Source organism: Natator depressus, chromosome 1 (assembly GCF_965152275.1).
Source record: "Natator depressus isolate rNatDep1 chromosome 1, rNatDep2.hap1, whole genome shotgun sequence".
In the NCBI taxonomy this organism is placed as follows: domain Eukaryota; kingdom Metazoa; phylum Chordata; order Testudines; family Cheloniidae; genus Natator; species Natator depressus.
In genome coordinates, this window is record NC_134234.1 from 230442493 (window position 1) to 230463040 (window position 20548).

Below are 20548 nucleotides of genomic sequence, written 5' to 3' on the forward strand. Positions count from 1 at the left end.
ATAGTAAGGGAGGTGGGTGGGTGAGGATGGTGAGTTCTGATTAATATGAAATGAAATAAAACCTCAGGAGTTTGCAGATGCTATTGGGCAGTTTAAATATAACCCCTGGAGTTGGTGGAACGCTATAGGCCAGTCTAAATATGGCCCAGGAGTTGGTTGAAGGCCACGGGGCACTTTTTCTAGAAATCACCCCCCGTCCCACCAAACTTTAAGCATGAAAGAACATGTTTTTAAAAACAAAAACAAGCCCCAAGACATTCATTGATATCTGCAAAGGGCCCCTCACTTGAAATGGTTACTGTAAGAAGGCCCTACAGGGTGGGGGGAACAAAAAGTATTTGAACTTAAAAAAGAAAAGCAGCCCAATTGTGCAGAAAAACTTATTCCCCACCCCCGATCACAAAAGGGAATGCTAGGGAGGGGTGATCCAATCAACCTGCTAACTATTTTGAAACAAAAGAGTTAGGATGGTGTAAAAAAAAAACAACAAAACCTCAGGTAGCTTGGAGACTGTCTCTTTCAACAGAAACTCTCTTGAATTGCTGCTGGGCTGCAAGTGGAGGTATGTTCCCTGGTTTTTTTTTTTAACTCTGAAAATATATATATATTATATAATGCCATTTTTTGGCCATGCTATCTTAGTAAATAATGGTGCATATCTGTATTGCAGTGTGATCTGTTTAGCATGGAGCCAGTAACTTTAAGTTGCAGTTCATCACCAGGCCAAGGTAAAAACCATTTTTAACTGTAGTTGTGCTTAATAACTTCAGGTATTACATAGGTTGAATAGGGATTTGGGAGCTAATACTAACTAACATTTTGGCTTGTTTTTCTTACCCCAAAGACCCCAAGCACACATGGCTGGGGCAGGGCGGGGGCCAGAACAACCAGGGATCTTTTTAAAAGCATGTGGGTTTATTGAAAAGTATTTTGTTGCAAACAGTGTTTTAAACTCTGTGTGTGTGTGTGTGTGTGTAAAACATAGGCGGTTTTTAAAAAGTATATGTCTACAAACTGATGGTGATGGTGTGTTTCCAATTAGCAGAGTTTTTACTTTGCAAAATGAGATGTATTTTAAAGAAAAAAAATATTTGTGGGGGTTGTTTTCAAAGTGGTAGAAATAAACTCAAAACCTGTGATTGTTGTACAGCCTGAAATGGATTATTTTGTTTTAAAGCTATGACTTTTTTAAATAGAAAAAACACTCTAATGGATATTATTTTATTTTATTTTAAAGTTTACTAGACAGTTTCATGTGTTTTATTAGAATGTTGTTTGCTTTACAGCACGGTCAAAACTTGAGCGGGTAAAAATGCTCAAAAGAAAAAGGAAAGAGACAATTGAAAAGAAAAATTCACAAGTATCAGTGACAGATGGATGGATGAAGCCGGGTAAATATATTTTGCTTATTAGTCTGGTTAATTTATGAGGTTTTGTATTTTAAGTACATACATAGGTGTGGGTGAGAAAGCTGGCAAAGTTACATTTTTGTAAAATGCTTTTTTTCCCCCCTCCTGCCCCAAGCAGGCATATGCAGCCCTTCTGACAAGGCTGTAGTGGGAGCTACAAGGACCCCTCCCCGAGAACCACCAAAGAACCAGGAATCTGCTTTGAGACCTTTATCAACGCAAAACAGCACAAGAGTGCAGATGAAGCATCAGCCCAGTCCAAACCTCATTTACGTCAAACCCAAGGACAAAACAAAACACTCTGGTAAAAAACATCCATGCAAAGACAACTCCAGTTCCTCAGCGGCCACCGCCACGCCAAGCCCTGAGAAAACTGTGAGCGAAAACGCCCACATTCACAAACCCGGAACAGGCGCTCTAGGGATTGTGAATAAAAAACCAAGGATTGAAAACACCTGCGATGCCAAGGTATTGCAACCATGCAAACACAACTCCAGTTCCTCAGTGGCCACCGCCACACCAAGCCCTGAGAAAACTGTGAGCGAAAACGTCCACATTCACAAACCCGGAGTAGGCACTCTAGGGGCTCTGAATGTGTGCAGAAACACACACATTCACAAACCCAGAGCAGGCACTCTAGGGGTTGTGAATAAAAAACTAAGGACTGACAAAGATCCCCCATATTCTAGTATTTGGGAAGAGTTTGATGCTTCATTCAGAAAACTGATGGACGCTGTATCTTCGGGGAGTCTAAAACTACGGCATTCTAAAAAGATTTGGAAAAAATACGACGCTTTGTTCAGAAAACTGATGGACGCTGAATCCTCAGGGGGCCTAAAAGAAAGGGGGGCTGGAAAGGGTGGCTCTGATCAGGCATGACTAGGTGTGGAAAGGGGTACCCTCAAGGGTGCACATCAGCTCGTGTGTAAACAAAAGGGCGGACGGCGCTTGGCGGATAAACAGATGGCTGCCAAAAAATTCCAGGCCAGGGTCGCTGTAAAAATTTTAAAAAGGGCTAAAGAGGTAATGAGGGAAAAAAAACAAAAAGAGATGCCCCCTACCAGAGGCTCTCAAACTGGCATGTCTGAAAATGGGGAGGCGAAATCAGACTCTGGTTTAGAAAATTCCCCAGAGTGCTCTCTAGACGGAGGCCCATCGACTCCCAATGCCCCTCACGGAGGCGTCTCAGAGTCTGACTCTCAATTAGTATCGGATGTAGAAGATGCCACTGATGGTTCCGTAGAGGAACCCCCAAGTAACCCTGAAAATGCAGAGGTGTATATGGAGAGAGTGAGAAGTTGGCAACGTGAATTACCTAGATTTGGGGGGTCGGTGTATTGTGAGGAGTTTCGTTTTGTCCATCTTGAGCAAATAAATTCAGCTCAACAGGCTGTTGAAGCCATACACAGAGGGATACAGCTAGTTCTTGATGATGTTAATGGTAGGGTAGGCCCTGATGATTACGTACAGTTACGTTTAGAGAGCCGTCGTTTAACTAACCCTTTGTTTTCAGTCAGAAGAACTAGGGATGAGCTGTCCGCTGAGGATTTCTTGAACCAGACCTCAAAGCTGCTTCAGAGCAATAGAGAATTGCATTTCGATGGGACGTTGCGCCTTGTTGTGACAGTTGTAAAAAATAGGGGTGGGGGCGCTCGAAGAGTTTTAAATTCTATCCTTAGTAGTCAGATTATTCATAAAAAGAGACAATGTTTAGTAGACCTGACTTACACCGGTACCAATCTATGTTTTGCGGGAGGGCTCTTGGCTGTCATGGCCGGTCATAAACCTACAGATGCAGAATTGTTAGCAGAGGCGAGAAAGTTGCACGAGAAACTGGGGTGGTCAGATCAAAAAAAGGTTATGCTCACTGATGTAGCAAAGTTTGAACAGCATTTAGGAGTTAACATACAGGTGGTGCTGTATGCGGTGAAAGGTGGCTGGGGTTTTTTTAAAACGGGGGGCCCCGTGTACCCTAAGACTTATTTCATCCTGTTGCACAATGAACATTACTATGGGGTTCTGGATGTGAAAAAGTTGTTCGGAGCAAAAAATTACTGTGAGTTTTGCCACACGGTGTACAGTCACGACCATTCTTGCAGGTATCGTTGCCGTCTCTGCTTGAGCGCAACATGCTCTGACAACATGGGTGTGCAGCTGAGGTGTCCTAGCTGTAAACTGTATTGTCGGTCCAAAGAGTGTTTAGACAGACATGTCAACTGTGCGTCAAAAAACCAAGTTGAATGCCTGTCTAAAACTTTGTGCGGTAAGTGTCAGGCGTACGTGGACAAGCAGCACAGGTGTAAAGGGAGGCGCTGTAAGCAGTGTCAGGGTTTGATCGTTGGAGATGTAGACATTCACCTCTGTTTTATGGACAGCCTTAGAAAGCCCGAATCATCAGAAAAGTATATTTTTTATGATTTTGAATGCATGCAGGAGACTGGGTTGCACACTCCCAATTATATTTTTGCAATGTCCCTAAAGCCGGAAAAATCCTGGGAATTTAAGGGTGACGAATGTCTTTCTATGTTTGTTAAGACCTTTATTGGCAAAGAGTTCCAGGACTACACGTTCCTAGCACACAATTCCAAAGGTTATGATGCGTATTTCTGCGTTAGACAGTTACTGAAGGAAAAGATGTGCATAGAACTGATCACTCAGGGCAGTAAACTAATGTGTGTGGAAGTTAAGGCCCTTGGCATTCGTTTTATAGACTCTTTAAACTTCTTGCCCATGAAGCTTAGCAAGCTCCCACAGGCGATGGGGTTTGAAGGTTGCAAAGGGTATTTTCCACATTTTTTTAACACTTTAGAAAATCAAAATTATGTGGGGCCTATGCCCGGTGTGGAGCACTACGGTGTAGAAAGCATGATGCCCAGGGAAAAAGCAGAGTTTCTCGACTGGTATCAAGACCACAGCTCTGAGACTTTTGACCTGCAGAAAGAGCTTGCGTATTACTGCCAGCAGGATGTAAAAATTTTGAGACAGGCTTGTATCCTATACAGAAAAGAAATTATGAATATGACGGAGAAGGTCGATCTAGTAGAGAGAGAACCCGGTAAATTCACTGAGATAAAACTGTGTATAGATCCGTTCCGGTACATAACGCTGGCAGTAATACGCAAGCTCTTTCTGCAGGTCAAAAGTCTCAAAGGTCCTCCTTTTCTTTTTGTGGATACAGACTAACACAGCTGCTACTCTGAAACCTGTTCCACCTTGTGAGACTGAGTACCTTTTCCAGACATGAAGAAGAGCTCTGTGTAAGCTCAAAAGCTTGTCTCTTTCACCAACAGAAGTTGGTCCAATACAAGATATTACCTCACCCACCTTGTCGTTCTAAAATTTATTGAGGTTTTTAACTCATGATTTTTGAACGTTTAGGATTGGCAGTACTGTATGTCTATGGATTATTTTAAAAAAAGTTATTTATGGGATGCTCCAGATTTCTTAAACAGAACCAAAAGCAATGTAGATCAATAAATAACAGAGCCAGAAATGGGAACTGTTTCTTTTTGTATAAAATTTTCTCTCTCATTTTCAAAATTCAGAGTTTCTTATATCACATAATGCAGTCTTAAATGTACAGAACACTTTTTATCCCAAAAAGATCCCAAAGCACTTTATATATATTGTTGTAAAATACCACTGCTGTGCAACTATGTGGGAAGTGTAAATGCCAGCCTGGGTAGACATACATGTTCTAGCTCCACTCAAGCTACCATTCTAAATATAGTATGGTGGTGGCAGCTTGGGCTAGTCACCTCACTACATCCCCAGGTGGTTGGATGGAATTGTACTTGAGCAGCTAGCGTGAGCCACTACCCATGCTGCCACAGCTACGCTGCTATTTTTAGTGCACTAGCTCTGCTTCAGCTAGCATGTATATGTCTGTGTGTGCTGGAATTTACACCTCTCAACTGCTGTGTAGACATACCCACTGTCTCTGAAGTGTCCGAGGTCACACAGTGAAGAAATCGCAGAGCTAGGAATAGAATCCACATCCCCGAATCCCTAGTCCGGTGTTCCATGCTGCCTATGCGTAGTAACTCTCCTGCATCATCAATTTAAGAATTCTTGTAGACCCTTAAACTCAATCACTGACCATCAGGATATGCTAAACCAAGAAGTTAAGTCAGACATACTTATTGTCACAGCATGTATATTTTCTGTATAATTATATGACACAGTTGATTTTTATAATTACTGCCCTTATGCAACATATGACCTACGGTATTTAAAGGAAGTTAAATCAATAAGGTTTTGTGGAAATTAAATAGTTTTATAAAAATTATGCTAAAATACCCTAAAATTTAATTTAAAAATTCTGCAGAAAGATATTATTTTTCTATTGTCTAGAATTTACTTGAAAGTTATATCCCTGCAAAAAAAATTCTACAGGAAAGCTTAACATTTCTATAGGAAGGCTGATCTCTACTAAATGATAAGACATTTCCCCATGGACTATTGGCCCTGTTGTCAATTCCCTGTCTATTTTGTTTTGTGTTTCTTTCAATAAACGACCAATTCATATTTGGGCAAGCAATTTCTAAACCATTAACCAAAAAAGCTCTCAGTGATTTTTATTAGTTTTTTAATAGATCAGGAAATAGCTGGAGAAAGTACCACTCAAAGGAATTAGTTTGCACCATAAGGGTATGTCTTGCCAAACAAAACAAAAAATGTGTTTCAATCATGTTGGCTTCCTTGAGTTGAAATGCCCTCTTAATTCTCTTTAAAATGCAAACTGGAGTGTTTTGAAGCTTTATTAGCGGGTTATGTTGTAGCCAAGGTTACCCCCAGTCTACAACATGGCTTCAAATGTGTCAAGCTGCATCTGAATAAGTGGTAAGAGGGCTTTTCAGTCATGTCACCTTAAGCTAACAGAAGTGATAAACATTCTTTTCACTCATCAAGAAAAGACCTAAGACTTTCAAAGCAGATATCTTGCCAATATTTGTCTAAAAACAGTTTTTACTCATGGAGGAATTCTGTGCCAAAAAAATAAAAATTCTGCACATAATATTTTAAAATTCTGCATATTTTATTTGTCAAAATAACACAATCACACCAGTTTCAATTATTTTGGTAATTTATTTCAAAATACCCTGTCAGCAACTATGTCTATAACAATACATAAAACAAAAAAGATTCAGGAAATGTTTTTTGACAGATAGCCTTACTACGCATATTAATACAGAACTCTGAATAATAGTTCATTTAAACTACAATACAGAAACATATTTCCCGCACCCCTCAGGAACAGTGCAAAGGCTTGGGAGCGGCAGGGGTAACAGAGGAGCTCAGGTAGAGGGAAGTAATTGTTGGGAAGGATCCTGGGAGTGAACCTGGAAGGTTGTTGGCTGTGGGTGGGAGAAGTATCATCCTGACTGATATATATACTTTCAATATGTGACCTATCCAGAAAATCCTATGTCCACTGGGTCTGTACACACACACATTGTTTCTGTCCTTGTGCCCTCATTCAAAAATTTAGAAGGGGGCACAGCCCTAACCACTACTTAGTGCTCATTCTTTCTCCATCTATTTGATATGATATGTTGTGGAAACACTAAATCATCTTTATTAGATCAGAAAACACGTGGTGAAATCCTGCCTTATTGATACTGGTGGGAGTTTTGCCATTGACTTCAGTGTGGCCAGGATTTCTCCCCTGAGGTTTCTGATCAGTAACAAAGAAGCTCAATTAGCTTCAATAGAAGGTTAAGAGATGGTGTGATCACAGTCTACTACTTACCTGGACAGAAGATTTTTCTTAGTATAGGATTCATTCATATAGCTGACAAAGACATAACAAGATCTAATGGGTAGAAGTTCAGGCTAGACAAATTCAAAATGGAAATAAGGTACACATTTTTAATAGTGATTTACCTCTGGAACAAGCTACAGACAGTGTGGTAAATTCTCGTTACTTGCAATATTTAAATCAAGACTGGATTTCTTTCCAAGAAATATGCTGTAATTCAATCACATTATTGGGCTTGATGCAGCAACTACTGGGTGAAAAATCAATGGCCTTTTCTATGCATTAGGTGAAACTAGATGACCAGAATGGCCTTTCCTGGCCTTAAAAGAATCTGTGAATCTTTGTGGTATCAAAAAATCTTTATGGAATTCTATGATGAGATAACTGGTTCTGTGGATGAAGGGAAAGCAGTGGACGTGTTGTTCCTTGACTTTAGCCAAGCTTTTGACACGGTCTCCCACAGTATTCTTGTCAGCAAGTTAAAGAAGTATGGGCTGGATGGATGCACTATAAGGTGGGTAGTAAGTTGGCTAGATTGTCGGGCTCAACGGGTAGTGATCAATGGCTCCATGTCTAGTTGGCAGCCGGTATCTAGCGGAGTGCCCCAAGGGTCGGTCCTGGGGCCGGTTTTGTTCAATATCTTCATTAGTGATCTGGAGGATGGTGTGGATTGCACCCTCAGCAAGTTTGCGGATGACACTAAACTGGGAGGAGTGGTAGATACGCTGGAGGGTAGGGATAGGATACAGAGGGACCTAGACAAATTGGAGGATTGGGCCAAAAGAAATCTGATGAGGTTCAACAAGGACAAGTGCAGAGTCCTGCACTTAGGACGGAAGAATCCAATGCACCGCTACAGACTAGGGACCGAATGTCTAGCAGCAGTTCTGCAGAGAAGGACCTAGGGGTGACAGTGGACGAGAAGTTGGATATGAGTCAACAGTGTGCCCTTGTTGCCAAGAAGGCCAATGGCATTTTGGGATGTATAAGTAGGGGCATTGCCAGCAGATCGAGGGACGTGATTGTTCCCCTCTATTCAACACTGGTGAGGCCTCATCTGGAGTACTGTGTCCAGTTTTGGGCCCCACACTACAAGAAGGATGTGGAAAAATTGGAGACAGTCCAGCGAAGGGCAACAAAAATGATTAGGGGTCTGGAACACATGACTTATGAGGAGAAGCTGAGGGAACTGGGATTGTTTAGTCTACAGAAGAGAAGAATGAGGGGGGATCTGATAGCTGCTTTTAACTACCTGAAAGGTGGATCCAAAGAGGATGGATCTAGACTATTCTCAGTGATAGCAGATGATAGGACAAGGAGTAATGGTCTCAAGTTGCAGTGGGGGAGATTTAGGTTGGATTTTAGGAAAAACTTTTTCACTAGGAGGGTGGTGGAACACTGGAATGCGTTACCTAGGGAGGTGGTGGAGGAATCCCCTTCCTTAGAAGTTTTTAAGGTCAGGCTTGACAAAGCCGTGGCTGGTATGATTTAGTTGGGGATTGGTCCTGCTCTGGGCAGGGGGTTGGACTAGATGACCTCCAGAGGTCCCTTCCAACTCTGATATTCTATGATTCTATGATTCTGTGAAAACAAGGATAATAAAATAGCATTATACGCAGTAATTTATTTGTCAACTCCAATTCTAATCAATTTCCAAATGAATGGAACAGAGAAAATTGTTAAGTTTCATATTCAGGATATAAAATCAAATGTTCCTGTCAAGGTTCCTTCCCCACTCTGAACTCTAGGGTACAGATGTGGGGACCTGCATGAAAGACCCCCTAAGCTTATTCTTACCAGCTTAAGTTAAAAACTTTCCCAAGGTACAAACTTTGCCTTGTCTTTGAACAGTATGCTGCCACCACCAAGCGTTTTAAACAAAGAACAGGGAAAGAGACCATTTGGAGACGTCTTCCCCCAAAATATCCCCCCAAGCCCTACATCCCCTTTCCTGGGGAAGGCTTGATAAGAATCCTCACCAACTGGTACAAGTGAACACAGACCCAAACCCTTGGATCTTAAGAACAATGAAAAATCAATCAGGTTTTTAAAAGAAGAATTTTAATTAAAGAAAAGGTAAAAGAATCACTTCTGTAAAATCAGGATGGTAAATACCTTATAGGGTAATCAGATTCAAAACAGAGAATGCCTCTAGGCAAAACCTTAAGTTACAAAAAGACACAAAAACAGGAATATACATTCCCTCCAGCACAGCTTATTTTACAAGCCATTAAACAAAAGAAAATCTAAAGCATTTTCTAGCTAGATTACTTACTAACTTTACAGGAGTTGTAAGGCTTACATTCCTGATCTGTTCCCGGCAAAAGCATCAGACAGACAGCCCAAACCCTTTGTTCCCCCCGCCCCCACTCCAGGTTTGAAAGTATCTTGTCCCCTCATTGGTCATTTTGGGTCAGGTGCCAGTGAGGTTAGCTTCTTAACCCTTTACAGGTGAAAGGGTTTTGTCTCTGGACAGGAGGGATTTTATAGCACTGTATACAGAAAGGTGGTTACCCTTCCCCTTATATTTATGACAGTTCCCAAATCAGAAGCTTTACTTTATTGAAGAATAGAATACATAATGACTTCACAATTTACCTTAAAGTTTCTGGAGATCTCAGAAATCCCCAAAAGTTTAATACTGAACTAATGATACAACAGATAAAGGCAGATCTAGATAGTTGAGCAAATATCCCTACAATACTTATGAGATGAGCTGCTCTAATAAAAATAAATGCTTTTCTTTGGCTTTTAAATCTATGGAAATATTTATTTGGTATACTAAATCAATTAAAACTCTCACTGACTTCTTGTGGAAAAATAGAAAACCTTCTGTTTAGGGAAAAAAACAAGGAGGCCCCTCACTTTTCCAGATAGACAATTGTATTTCTGGTCATCTCATGTGGAATATTTTACTAAATGGATAACAAATGTGATCAGTTTTTCACTTGGACCCAAACAGAACAATAGTATACTAAAAATTCTATCTTGACAATTTGTCCTGCATGTAAATCCTGATCTGTGGTCCACTGAAGTCAATGGGAATCTGCTGACTTCAGCAGGCTTTGAGTCAGGCTCACATGATATTGATGATTATTTCCTGTCCTCGTAGAGCACAATCCATAGCCCACTGAAGTAATGGAAAGACTTCAGTAGGTTTTGGATTAGGCCCACACAACGCAGTTTACAAAGATGGAGAGCCATAAAATAAAAATATTATGTTTCGTGGCTATCCACTCTACTTAATTCCAATTTCCCTGTAGGAATGGGGAACAAAGAATTGTGATTTTAAAAATAATATTCACTAACATGGAAATGTATATTCTTAGCTATTGCAAAATATTATATATATACCAACCCACCCACACACCACATAACTGGACCACAAAAGCCCTTATAAAATAAGCAGATTGCCTTAGTAAATCAATATTTACTTATGGCACAAGATACACTATTTTAGATAACACAGAAACATTTGAAGATAAGTAGACTTCAGATTTTGAAAAACAAAACATTTGATTTCTATCTTCCCTTTCATATTGAAACTGAATAGGAGTTGAGCTAGTTCTGTAGTCTTATGTCTGTGTATGAGGCAAACAACAATATTGTATGTACTTAATATTTTGCTTTTCACTGTATTTATGAATAATTGAGTTAGAGCAGTGATACAAATAAGAAGGCTGGAGAGAGGATTTATTTTCTCAACAGGGGAGACTAGTTCAGAATTCTCTACATGCACAGGCACGCACAGTTTAACCAGGACATTACAAGCAATACATTAATAATAGCCATTATACAGAGCTTCACATTTCCAAAGCTCTCAGTAATTAACACCTATATTAATAATTATATCATATGTAACTATGTTAATAGTATTTATGTCCAAATACATTCTAATTAGTTGTTTGGTGATCTTTTAACATTGTTGCCCTTGCAACTTCTCAGGACTAATTTCTAGAAATTAACCCTTTTATGGGTATTACAATACATCAAACTAAAACAACTATTCTACATTTGCTTGGTTTTTCTTTACTGTCTTTAGCATTGTTGGTACTTTATGCTTACTTTTTCTGCACTATTGCAATTTCAATCAAAAATTAATGCCTCCTTCTCCCTTCCCCCAAAAAGAGAAAATTTGGGGGGGGGGGCGGTATTACTAGCCCTGAAGTTTTACATTTTTAAAGTGTTGTCAGGGTCAAAGATGATGATACCCCAGCTTCAAAACAATGTAGTGCTTGTGAAAAGTGGACAGCCCTTGTTCGTCCAGCTCACAGGTATAGCATGGGCAGCAAGAGTGAAAACTTACTCCCCCTCTCCCACGCCAACCAGTCCTGTTTTTTTCAGAGGGAGGTTATTTTCAGTAGAGTGGCTGCACATACAGTTTTATCTGTAGAGTAGTCTGCATAATCCTTAACAGGTTATGCAGGTTATTTCTTAGAGTATTAAAGAGATTTAGCTGGCTCATAAGCTAAACAATAAGGCTCTGTATTCTAAAACTTACAATGAATGCTATTCTTAAGATCCATTATATTGGGCTTCTTGTATTCCTCTGGAATAGCCAAGATGAGTCAAACTATTATGTTTTAAAAAGCATTCATCAAGGAAACTCAATGAGGTTTCACTTTCAGCCATCAGACATGACTCCCTGGTTTGTAATGCCTTGTCTCCAGCCAGTCATAACTTTTCAGGGTATCTCATGTAGGCTTGTGTCTACACTAGAATCTTCAATTGTGTTTGACAGCAGATTATACATGTTCCACATCCCGCCCCCGCCCCCCCCCCATTAATGTTAAATGTGTGTGTCCTGCTGCTGCAGAAATGATCAACAAAGCTCAACACTTATTTTAACCAAGCATTGTTACATCATACCATGAAAACACCAGTTGGGGAAGATAGCAGAGAGAACTGTGTTTGACACCCCTCTGGAGCAGTGCTTTTAAAAGCCTGCCCCAGAAGCTTTGATTGGGGGAGCAAGCAAATGAGAAAAATTGGCCACTTCATCACAAATCCCTGGTGGAATAGAGGGAGGGTGATGTCCTCTTGCAGATGCTCCCGGGAAGAAGAAAGGGCAGTAAGGGACGGATGTATGATGCCATTTGTGTCAGGTTGGCTAGAGAGCAAGGTAGCTGCTGCTGCTGGACACAGCAGGTTGTGAATCAGAACTCTACACTAGGGAGCTGACCCAGGAGGCATCCTGGGCATGTGAGTGAGGTGCAGCTGGAGCCCAAAGAGGAAGGGGAAGCCCTGACCCATGACTGATGCTGGCACTGGGACTCTTAGTTGCTGATCAAGGTGACTCCAATTGATAAAGCTGATAACAGTATAGTGATTTCTGGGTGAACTCCTGCCTCCCCAAAGGGGATAGGAGACGTCTGCATGCTTAGGCGAGGGGTGGGAGTTTGGAACCCACTACCCAGCAGACCCACTAGCTCTTTTTACTGCAGAAAATTCTAGGGTAGACACAGCTTTAGATATATCACATGCATGGTGGAAAAGAGAGGAGGAGATGGATGATCTTCATAGAATTACAGATTTTAAGGTCAGAAGGGACCATTATGATCGTCTAGTCTGACCTCCTGCACAACACAGGCCACAGAATCTCACCCACCAGCTCCTGTAATAAACCTCTAACTTATGTCTGAGCTATTGAAGTCCTCAAATCATGGTTTAAAGACTTCAAGGTGCAGAGAATCCTCCAGCAAGTGACCCGTGCCCCACACTGCAGAGGAAGGCGAAAAACCCCCATGGCCTCTGCCAATCTGCCCTGGAGGAAAATTCCTTCCCGACCCCAAATATGGCAATCAGCTAAACCCTGAGCATGTGGGCAAGACTCACCAGCCAGACACCCAGGAAAGAATTCTCTGTAGTAACTCAGATCCCACCCCATCTAACATCCCATCACAGGTCATTGGGCATATCTACCACAAATAGTCAAAGATCAATTAATTGCCAAAATTAGGCTACCCCATCATATCATCTCCTCCATAAACTTATCAAGCTTAGTCTTGAAGCCAGATATGTCTTTTGCCCCCACTGCTTCCCTTGGAAGGCTATTCCAGAACTTCACTCCTCTGATGGTTAGAAACCTTCGTCTAATTTCTTGTTGGCACATGTTCAGCTATTGTGAATTAATCTAGCCTGCCATCCTGACTACTAGCTACCCAATGCTTCAGACTCTTATTGTAAACACTTCTTGTCATTTATGTAATGCTTACTTAACTGCAAACTATTGTACAGTAGAAACCTTGTTACTGGGCAGATTAAGGCAGAATCCTTGGTCTCACTGTTCCTTCCTGGGGCCTGGATAACATCCATGCTTGTCCGCCCCTGTTTAGTCTTAATTCATCCCTGGAACAGTTATGTTCATTGATACACATGACCCTGATAACAGAAATTTATGGAGCACTTTGAAATATGAGCACAGTGTCCCCCAAGCTGCTTTCAAAATATGAAAAATGCTCATTCATCAGTCCTGATCTTTCCTTCCTTTGCTTTTCTGTACAGGAAAATTATGGGCTTGATCTTGGACTATCTAACCATTTGACAGTGGTGTTGGTAGACACTTACTTTGATTTTATTAGCAAACACAATTAAGTAGGACTGCTTCAAAAACCTAAACAGAAATATAATATTATTATTTCATTTAATACCTCTCTAAGGTGATGACTGAGCATTACTGAAGTGGCCTACAAAAAACATACAAAATATTAAAACCAAAACTAAAGGTGAATAGGCTACCAGCCAGGACCAAAGGATCAAGCAGATGGACAAATCCAGGATGATTACCTGAAAGCTTCTACTAACCTGAAAGACAATTCCTAATTAATGCATTAAATACAAAGAAAGATTACCAAGTTAAAAAAAAAAAAGAATGGAACAAAGGATGGAACCCCAAGGTGGTCAAGGGTAAGGACCTTTGTGTGTGCCCTTAAGAGTCAATTTTAAAAACATCCTTCAGTAGAGACATCCCAAAATCTAATGACTGTAGGAGAATGGTAAAGTTTCTACTGGGTTAAAAAAGGAAGTTGTTTGTTTTAGAGCCCGTAACTCATCAATATGAAAGTATCATGGCTAGGGCCGTCCTTACCCATACACAAAGTACGCAGCTGCGTAGGGCACCAGGAAATTTGTGGCATCAAATTTCCTGGTGCCCTGCACAGCTGTGTGCTGCTCCAGTCCCTGCCCCACCTCTTCCCTCTGACCCCCGCCCCTGCTCCGCCCCAGCTCCGCATCTTCCCAACCCTGTTCTGCCCCAGCTCCACCGCCACTCTACCCCTTCCCAAAAGCCCCCGCCCTGCTCCACCCTCGCCCTGTCTCTTCCTGCCCCTGAGGACTGCAGCAGGGTTGGGCCTGCACTCACCAGCGGCAGGAAGTAGAGCGACCCAGCCCCAGCCGCGCCGCCGGTGAGTGCTGGGGGGCAGTTTCCCCCTGCCCCACAAGCCAGCCCTCCCCCCGCCCCCCTGTGGAGGCCTGGGGCCAGCCTGCCCCCAAGCGGAGGCCTGGGGCCCCACACCCACTCCTATGGGGGCGGGGGCTGCATAGGGCCCCAGAATAGCTAGGGATGGCCCTAATCATGGCTATGAAGCTTCAGAAACTGTCTGATTCTCATAGACTTGCATGAGATTGTTTTCTCTCATAACATTTTTTTACATTAAATGTAAAGAATGGAAGCTAAGGTTAAAACACTAAATCTGTCTAAAAGCTGAAAGGGCAGGAAACTAAGAGCTAAGGCTGATGTGCCATTCTTAATTCTTTTACTTTGGGACTGAGATTCTCCCAGCATGATGTCTGTTGCTAGAAATACATGCAGTTGAGATCAATGGCCACAAAAGCATTAACTCTCTTATTTGTGCCTAGGTGTTGTATCTTCTTTCCAGGTACTTAGATGACCTCCATCACCATAATAACTGGCAACTCCTCAAGTATTTCCTTTGGGAAGGGAAGTATTATTATTAGCATACTACAGCTGAGGAATGGAGGCACAGAGAGATTAAGTGACTTGCCTAAGGTAACACAAGAAGTCTGTGGCAGAGCCACGTATTGAATCCTGACTCTCAGTCGAGCACCTGAACCACAGATCATCCTTCATCCTTTGTCTGTCACCTTCCATTTCCAGTGATTTTCCCTTTGAGACCAGGATGATTTCTAAACACCACATGAGCTTCAATGCCTAGCTCAGCAGGGTAAACTAAGAACAGAGTTTCAGCCTTAACTCAGATGTTTCTGTTTTTGTGGATTTGGAACAGAATGTATATTGTTTTACCCTTGATATTTTGTGTGTGTGTGAAAAGGGCATGACAGCATTGATTTACAAGTTTAAAAGGGCATGAATTTTTGCAGATAACATCCTAAACATCTTTCTTGTGGTATCTCCTATGTTAAGGGTCCCAGATAAGGAAAACACAATATTCAGTCAAGGATTTGTTTTGTTTTGTTAAATAAGCTTTTTTGAAATATTATTACAACTTTACTATTTGTGGATTAAAAAGGAGTAGTTATATAGCATGTGATACATTATCGTTAATCTGTGGCCACTAACTAATATGAACTTTTATTGGAACTAATTTGTGGGCTTCACCATTGTCACTATGCACACACAACTTCATACACACATTAGCTATTTCATTATAATATATACTGATGTGTCTTCATCTTTATTGCAGCTGACCCAGAAGCTGTTCCTGAGGTCCCAAACCAATATTTGAGAGAGACTGGAGTATGGATGAAAGATAGTTGGCTGAAGCTCAAGCCATATAAAAGAGTGAAGTGATACTAGCAGGCTGGGGGAACCAATGGGAAGGTATGGTGATGACAATTACTTCACCTGTCATGGGTGTGTGTGCCTGCTATTTGTAATTTATTTTCATAATCTGGGATTGGGTTGCATGATCAAAGAGCAGCAGTGTCCAGGAATATTTTTTACCATCTGCGCTTGGCAAGAAGATGGCAACTGTTTTGTTAAAATGCAGACCTTGTAATTATAACCTATTCCCTTTGTACCTCAGGACTGACTTGCTGTAATGCACTATACATAGGGCTACATTCTAAATTCATCTGGAAGTTTAAGATGGTGAAATATTCAGGTGTCCCACAATTAACAAATTGGTGCTTTCTGAGTAGAGCACATACCAGCACTGCTGCCCATTGGTTTCTGGAATGAATTTAACGTATCGATTTTAATCTATAGAGATCTAAGTGATTTGGTGCCTTCCTACTTGAGAGACCACCTCTCTCTTATTCCCTACTGCTACAGTTGCAATCAGCAGAGGCACTAGATTTAAGAGAGAGGAGGCTGGCTAATGTTCTCTGCTTCCCTTGGATTAGAACAGATTTACATGGATGTATTTGAATAACTGCACCATACAGAGCATTTTATCCTTAATAGGTATCAAATAAACCTGTGACGGGGTAAGGCAGGGAAGAGGTATCATGTTTCTTGTAATTTAATCATGCCTGCAGACCTTTCAGAAGATGTTATGAGCTGGATAAAACCTTGTAAATTAAGTTAAAATCCCACTGAGATTGATAAATGTGAATTCACCCTTCAATTAACTTACTTAAGCATAAGCCCCTTCCTAAGGCAAAAGGTGGGTGTGAACCTGCCCAGAAGCTTTTGGCTGAGTATTGTTTTGGGTCGGGGGTCAAGAGAGAAGACACAGAAACTGAAGACAGACAAAAACAGAGAAGGAGAGGCAAAGGCACCAAAAAAAAAAGGGGGGGGGAGAGGGGCAAAAAAGCGTCAATAGCCTGTGAGCACAGCGTGACCCGAGAGAGAACTTTTGGGTCTGTTGGCTAAAGAGGCTTGGCAGCTAAACTAAGAAACGGCTTCTTTTGTTCTTGGCTCCTTCTGTAATCAGAGACACAATACTTTGTACATTCTTTGTAAATAAAGCTGCATCAAAGACATACCTGTCACCTATTTCTACTCCCATCTGGAACATCCCCAGAGTCTGTAATTCAAGTACTGTAGCTGCTCAGGTCAAAAAGAGGCAACAATATTGAATACAATCATTCAAATTGTGACTGGATACACTGTTCCAGTCTTCCTTCTACTAGCTGTGCGTTGATGAAAGATTGGGGGTGGTTATGAAGATGTAACTGGTCATGATGAGAGACATTAAAGACAAATATTTGTGACTTTAGCTGCTCAGTCAGGGCGAGGCCAAGCCTTTAAGGTACAGCACATAGGAAAGGGCAATCTGAAGCTGCACACTGCTTCAGAGGAAGCAGCTAAAGAGGCATTTGTCTCAAGGAAGCAGCACAGTTCTAGGAGCTCACTAATGTGCTGGAGAAAAGTTATACCCAATATGGGAAAAAGAAAAGGAGTACCTGTGGCACCTTAGAGACTAACCAATTTATTTGAGCATAAGCTTTCGTGAGCTACAGCTCACTTCATCGGATGCATACTGTGGAAAGTGTAGAAGATCTTTTTATATACACACAAAGCATGAAAAAATACCTCCTCCCACCCCACTCTCTTGCTGGTAATAACTTATCTAAAGTGATCACTCTCCTTACAATGTGTATGATAATCAAGTTGGGCCATTTCCAGCACAAATCCAGGTTTTCTCCCCGCCCCCCCCCCCCAAACATACACACACAAATCCACTCTCCTGCTGGTAATGAAGCCCTTGAGGAATTCCACCAGGATTTCAACAATTTCCATCCCACCATCAACCTCAGCCTGGTCCAGTCCACACAAGAGATCCACTTCCTGGACACTACAGTGCTAATAAACGATGGTCACATAAACACCACCCTATACCGGAAACCTACTGACCGCTATTCCTACCTACATGCCTCCAGCTTTCACCCTGACCACACCACACGATCCATCGTCTACAGCCAAGCTCTGCGATACAACCGCATTTGCTCCAACCCCTCAGACAGAGACAAACACCTACAAGATCTCTATCAAGCATTCTTACAACTACAATACCCACCTGTGGAAGTGAAGAAACAGACTGATAGAGCCAGAAGAGTTCCCAGAAGTCACCTACTACAGGACAGGCCTAACAAAGAAAATAACAGAACGCCACTAGCCGTCACCTTCAGCCCCCAACTAAAACCCCTCCAACGCATTATTAAGGATCTACAATCTATCCTGAAGGATGACCCAACACTCTCACAAATCTTGGGAGACAGGCCAGTCCTTGCCTACAGACAGCCCCCCAACCTGAAGCAAATACTCACCAGCAACCACATACCACACAACAGAACCACTAACCCAGGAACCTATCCTTGCAACAAAGCCCGTTGCCAACTGTGCCCACATATCTATTCAGGGGACACCATCACAGGGCCTAATAACATCAGCCACACTATCAGAGGCTCGTTCACCTGCACATCCACCAATGTGATATATGCCATCATGTGCCAGCAATGCCCCTCTGCCATGTACATTGGTCAAACTGGACAGTCTCTACGTAAAAGAATAAATGGACACAAATCAGATGTCAAGAATTATAACATTCATAAACCAGTCGGAGAACACTTCAATCTCTCTGGTCACGTGATTACAGACATGAAAGTTGCTATATTACAACAAAAAAATTTCAAATCCAGACTCCAGCGAGAAACTGTTGAATTGGAATTCATTTGCAAATTGGATACAATTAACTTAGGCTTGAATAGAGACTGGGAGTGGCTAAGTCATTATGCAAGGTAACCTATTTCCCCTTGTTTTTTCCTACCCTCCCCCCCCCCCCCAGACGTTCTTGTTAAACCCTGGATTTGTGCTGGAAATGGCCCACCTTGATTATCATACACATTGTAAGGAGAGTGGTCACTTTAGATAAGCTATTGCCAGCAGGAGAGTGGGGTGGGAGGAGGTATTTTTTCATGGTTTGTGTGTATAAAAAGATTTTCTACACTTTCCACAGTATGCATCCAATGAAGTGAGCTGTAGCTCACGAAAGCTTATGCTCAAATAAATTGGTTAGTCCCTAAGGTGCCACAAGTACTCCTTTTCTTTTTGCGAATACAGACTAACACGGCTGTTACTCTGAAACCCAATATGGGGCGCAATTTAATCCCTACACTTCATTGGTCTTTTTCTTTGGGCCAGTGTGAAGAGTGGAGTCATGTCCTTGCTTCCTCCTTGCTCTCTCTGGGGAGCCCTGTACCCATAGGGAAGTAGGGAGGGAGCAGTCCTTATGCTTCCCAGAGAGTAGGAACTGGAATTCTTCCCAACCCTTAAACAGGCTGTCCGAGGGCAATAGAAGGCTCCTTGGGCCCTCGCCATCCAAAGCACACTAGCATAGGGGCCAGAAAGAATCTACCCTCAGTAATTACTAGGGATTAATTAATATGGATAGACACAGCTACAAAGCATGTCTGGATTAAGCAGGTATAGGCCTATTGCTAAAATATCTAAATTACAGTATTGTGCTGAAGAAAACGGTAGATACAGGATGATATGATAACTGAAGTAAATGTTCAAACTGGTAAGAGAAAGGGAGACAAGGAGATTTCTAGCTTCAATTCTCAGTTGTGCAACTAAATAGGTCATGACCAAATCTGTTGGCCTTCTATTTTACGTTGTGTTGCTTTTGTGGATTTCTCCTCTGTGTGTGGTATGTGTGCAAAAAATCAGTTTAATTTATCAAAAATGAAGCTAAATTATAATGTTTGGGAAAAAAGACGACTGCCGCCAGCCTAAATCTTCACCCAAAATTCAACCAAAACCAAACCCTTGAGGTGTCTGACTTATTATTTATTTAAATGTTTACTTATCCCCTATACAATTCTCATTTTCAATGAAAGCTGCAAGTGGAAATGCTCGCATATCATTAAAGGGTCTTTTTATTATTATTTCATAATAAACAAGAAGCAGATAGTACTGGTAACCTTGCAAGAAAGAGTGATAAGATATCCAGCCCAGACAAGTTCAGATAAAGTTCAAATGCTTGATTAACTTTTGGATTCCTGTCCAAAACAAATTCTCAGTACATTTGAGGTTTATACATCATTAATCTAAGTGACAAAATGGCTCTCACTTTAAATTCTACAATCAGCCTGCTGTTAGATTAATCCATTTTAGATTTACACAGTATAACCAAACAGCAGAACTTTGCCTTTCATTATATTTTAATTAAGTCAATTGAATTACTCCAGATTTAGAGGGGTGAAAGAGTGGAATCTTTCCCCTTATCAGTATCAAACTCAAATGAAAAATCTGTTACTATACTGAATTTTTCCAATACACATTTCATTCATAGGAAATGGAGAAAGGAAAGGATACCACAGAGAGAGAGGACCAAAAAAAAAAAAAAAAAAAGGAGGGGAAATGAGATGCTAGATGTTTCCTCTTTTCAAAATACTATTGTACTTAAGAGCCAAAACTTAAATGTAAACCAAAGGGAGTCTGGGATTAATA

The 20548-nt window shown here is 41.4% G+C and overlaps 1 protein-coding gene across 1 annotated transcript; it reads left to right on the top strand.

Annotated features, from left to right (window-relative positions):
• Window positions 1-512: 512 nt before the first annotated feature.
• LOC141987373 (uncharacterized) lies at window positions 513-4973 on the top strand. Its single transcript, XM_074952697.1, has 5 exons — window positions 513-562; window positions 671-728; window positions 1287-1391; window positions 1528-2206; window positions 4955-4973. The coding sequence occupies exons 2-5, from the start codon at window positions 686-688 to the stop codon at window positions 4971-4973; spliced, it is 846 nt and encodes a 281-aa protein (XP_074808798.1). The 5' UTR covers window positions 513-562; window positions 671-685.
• Window positions 4974-20548: the final 15575 nt, after the last annotated feature.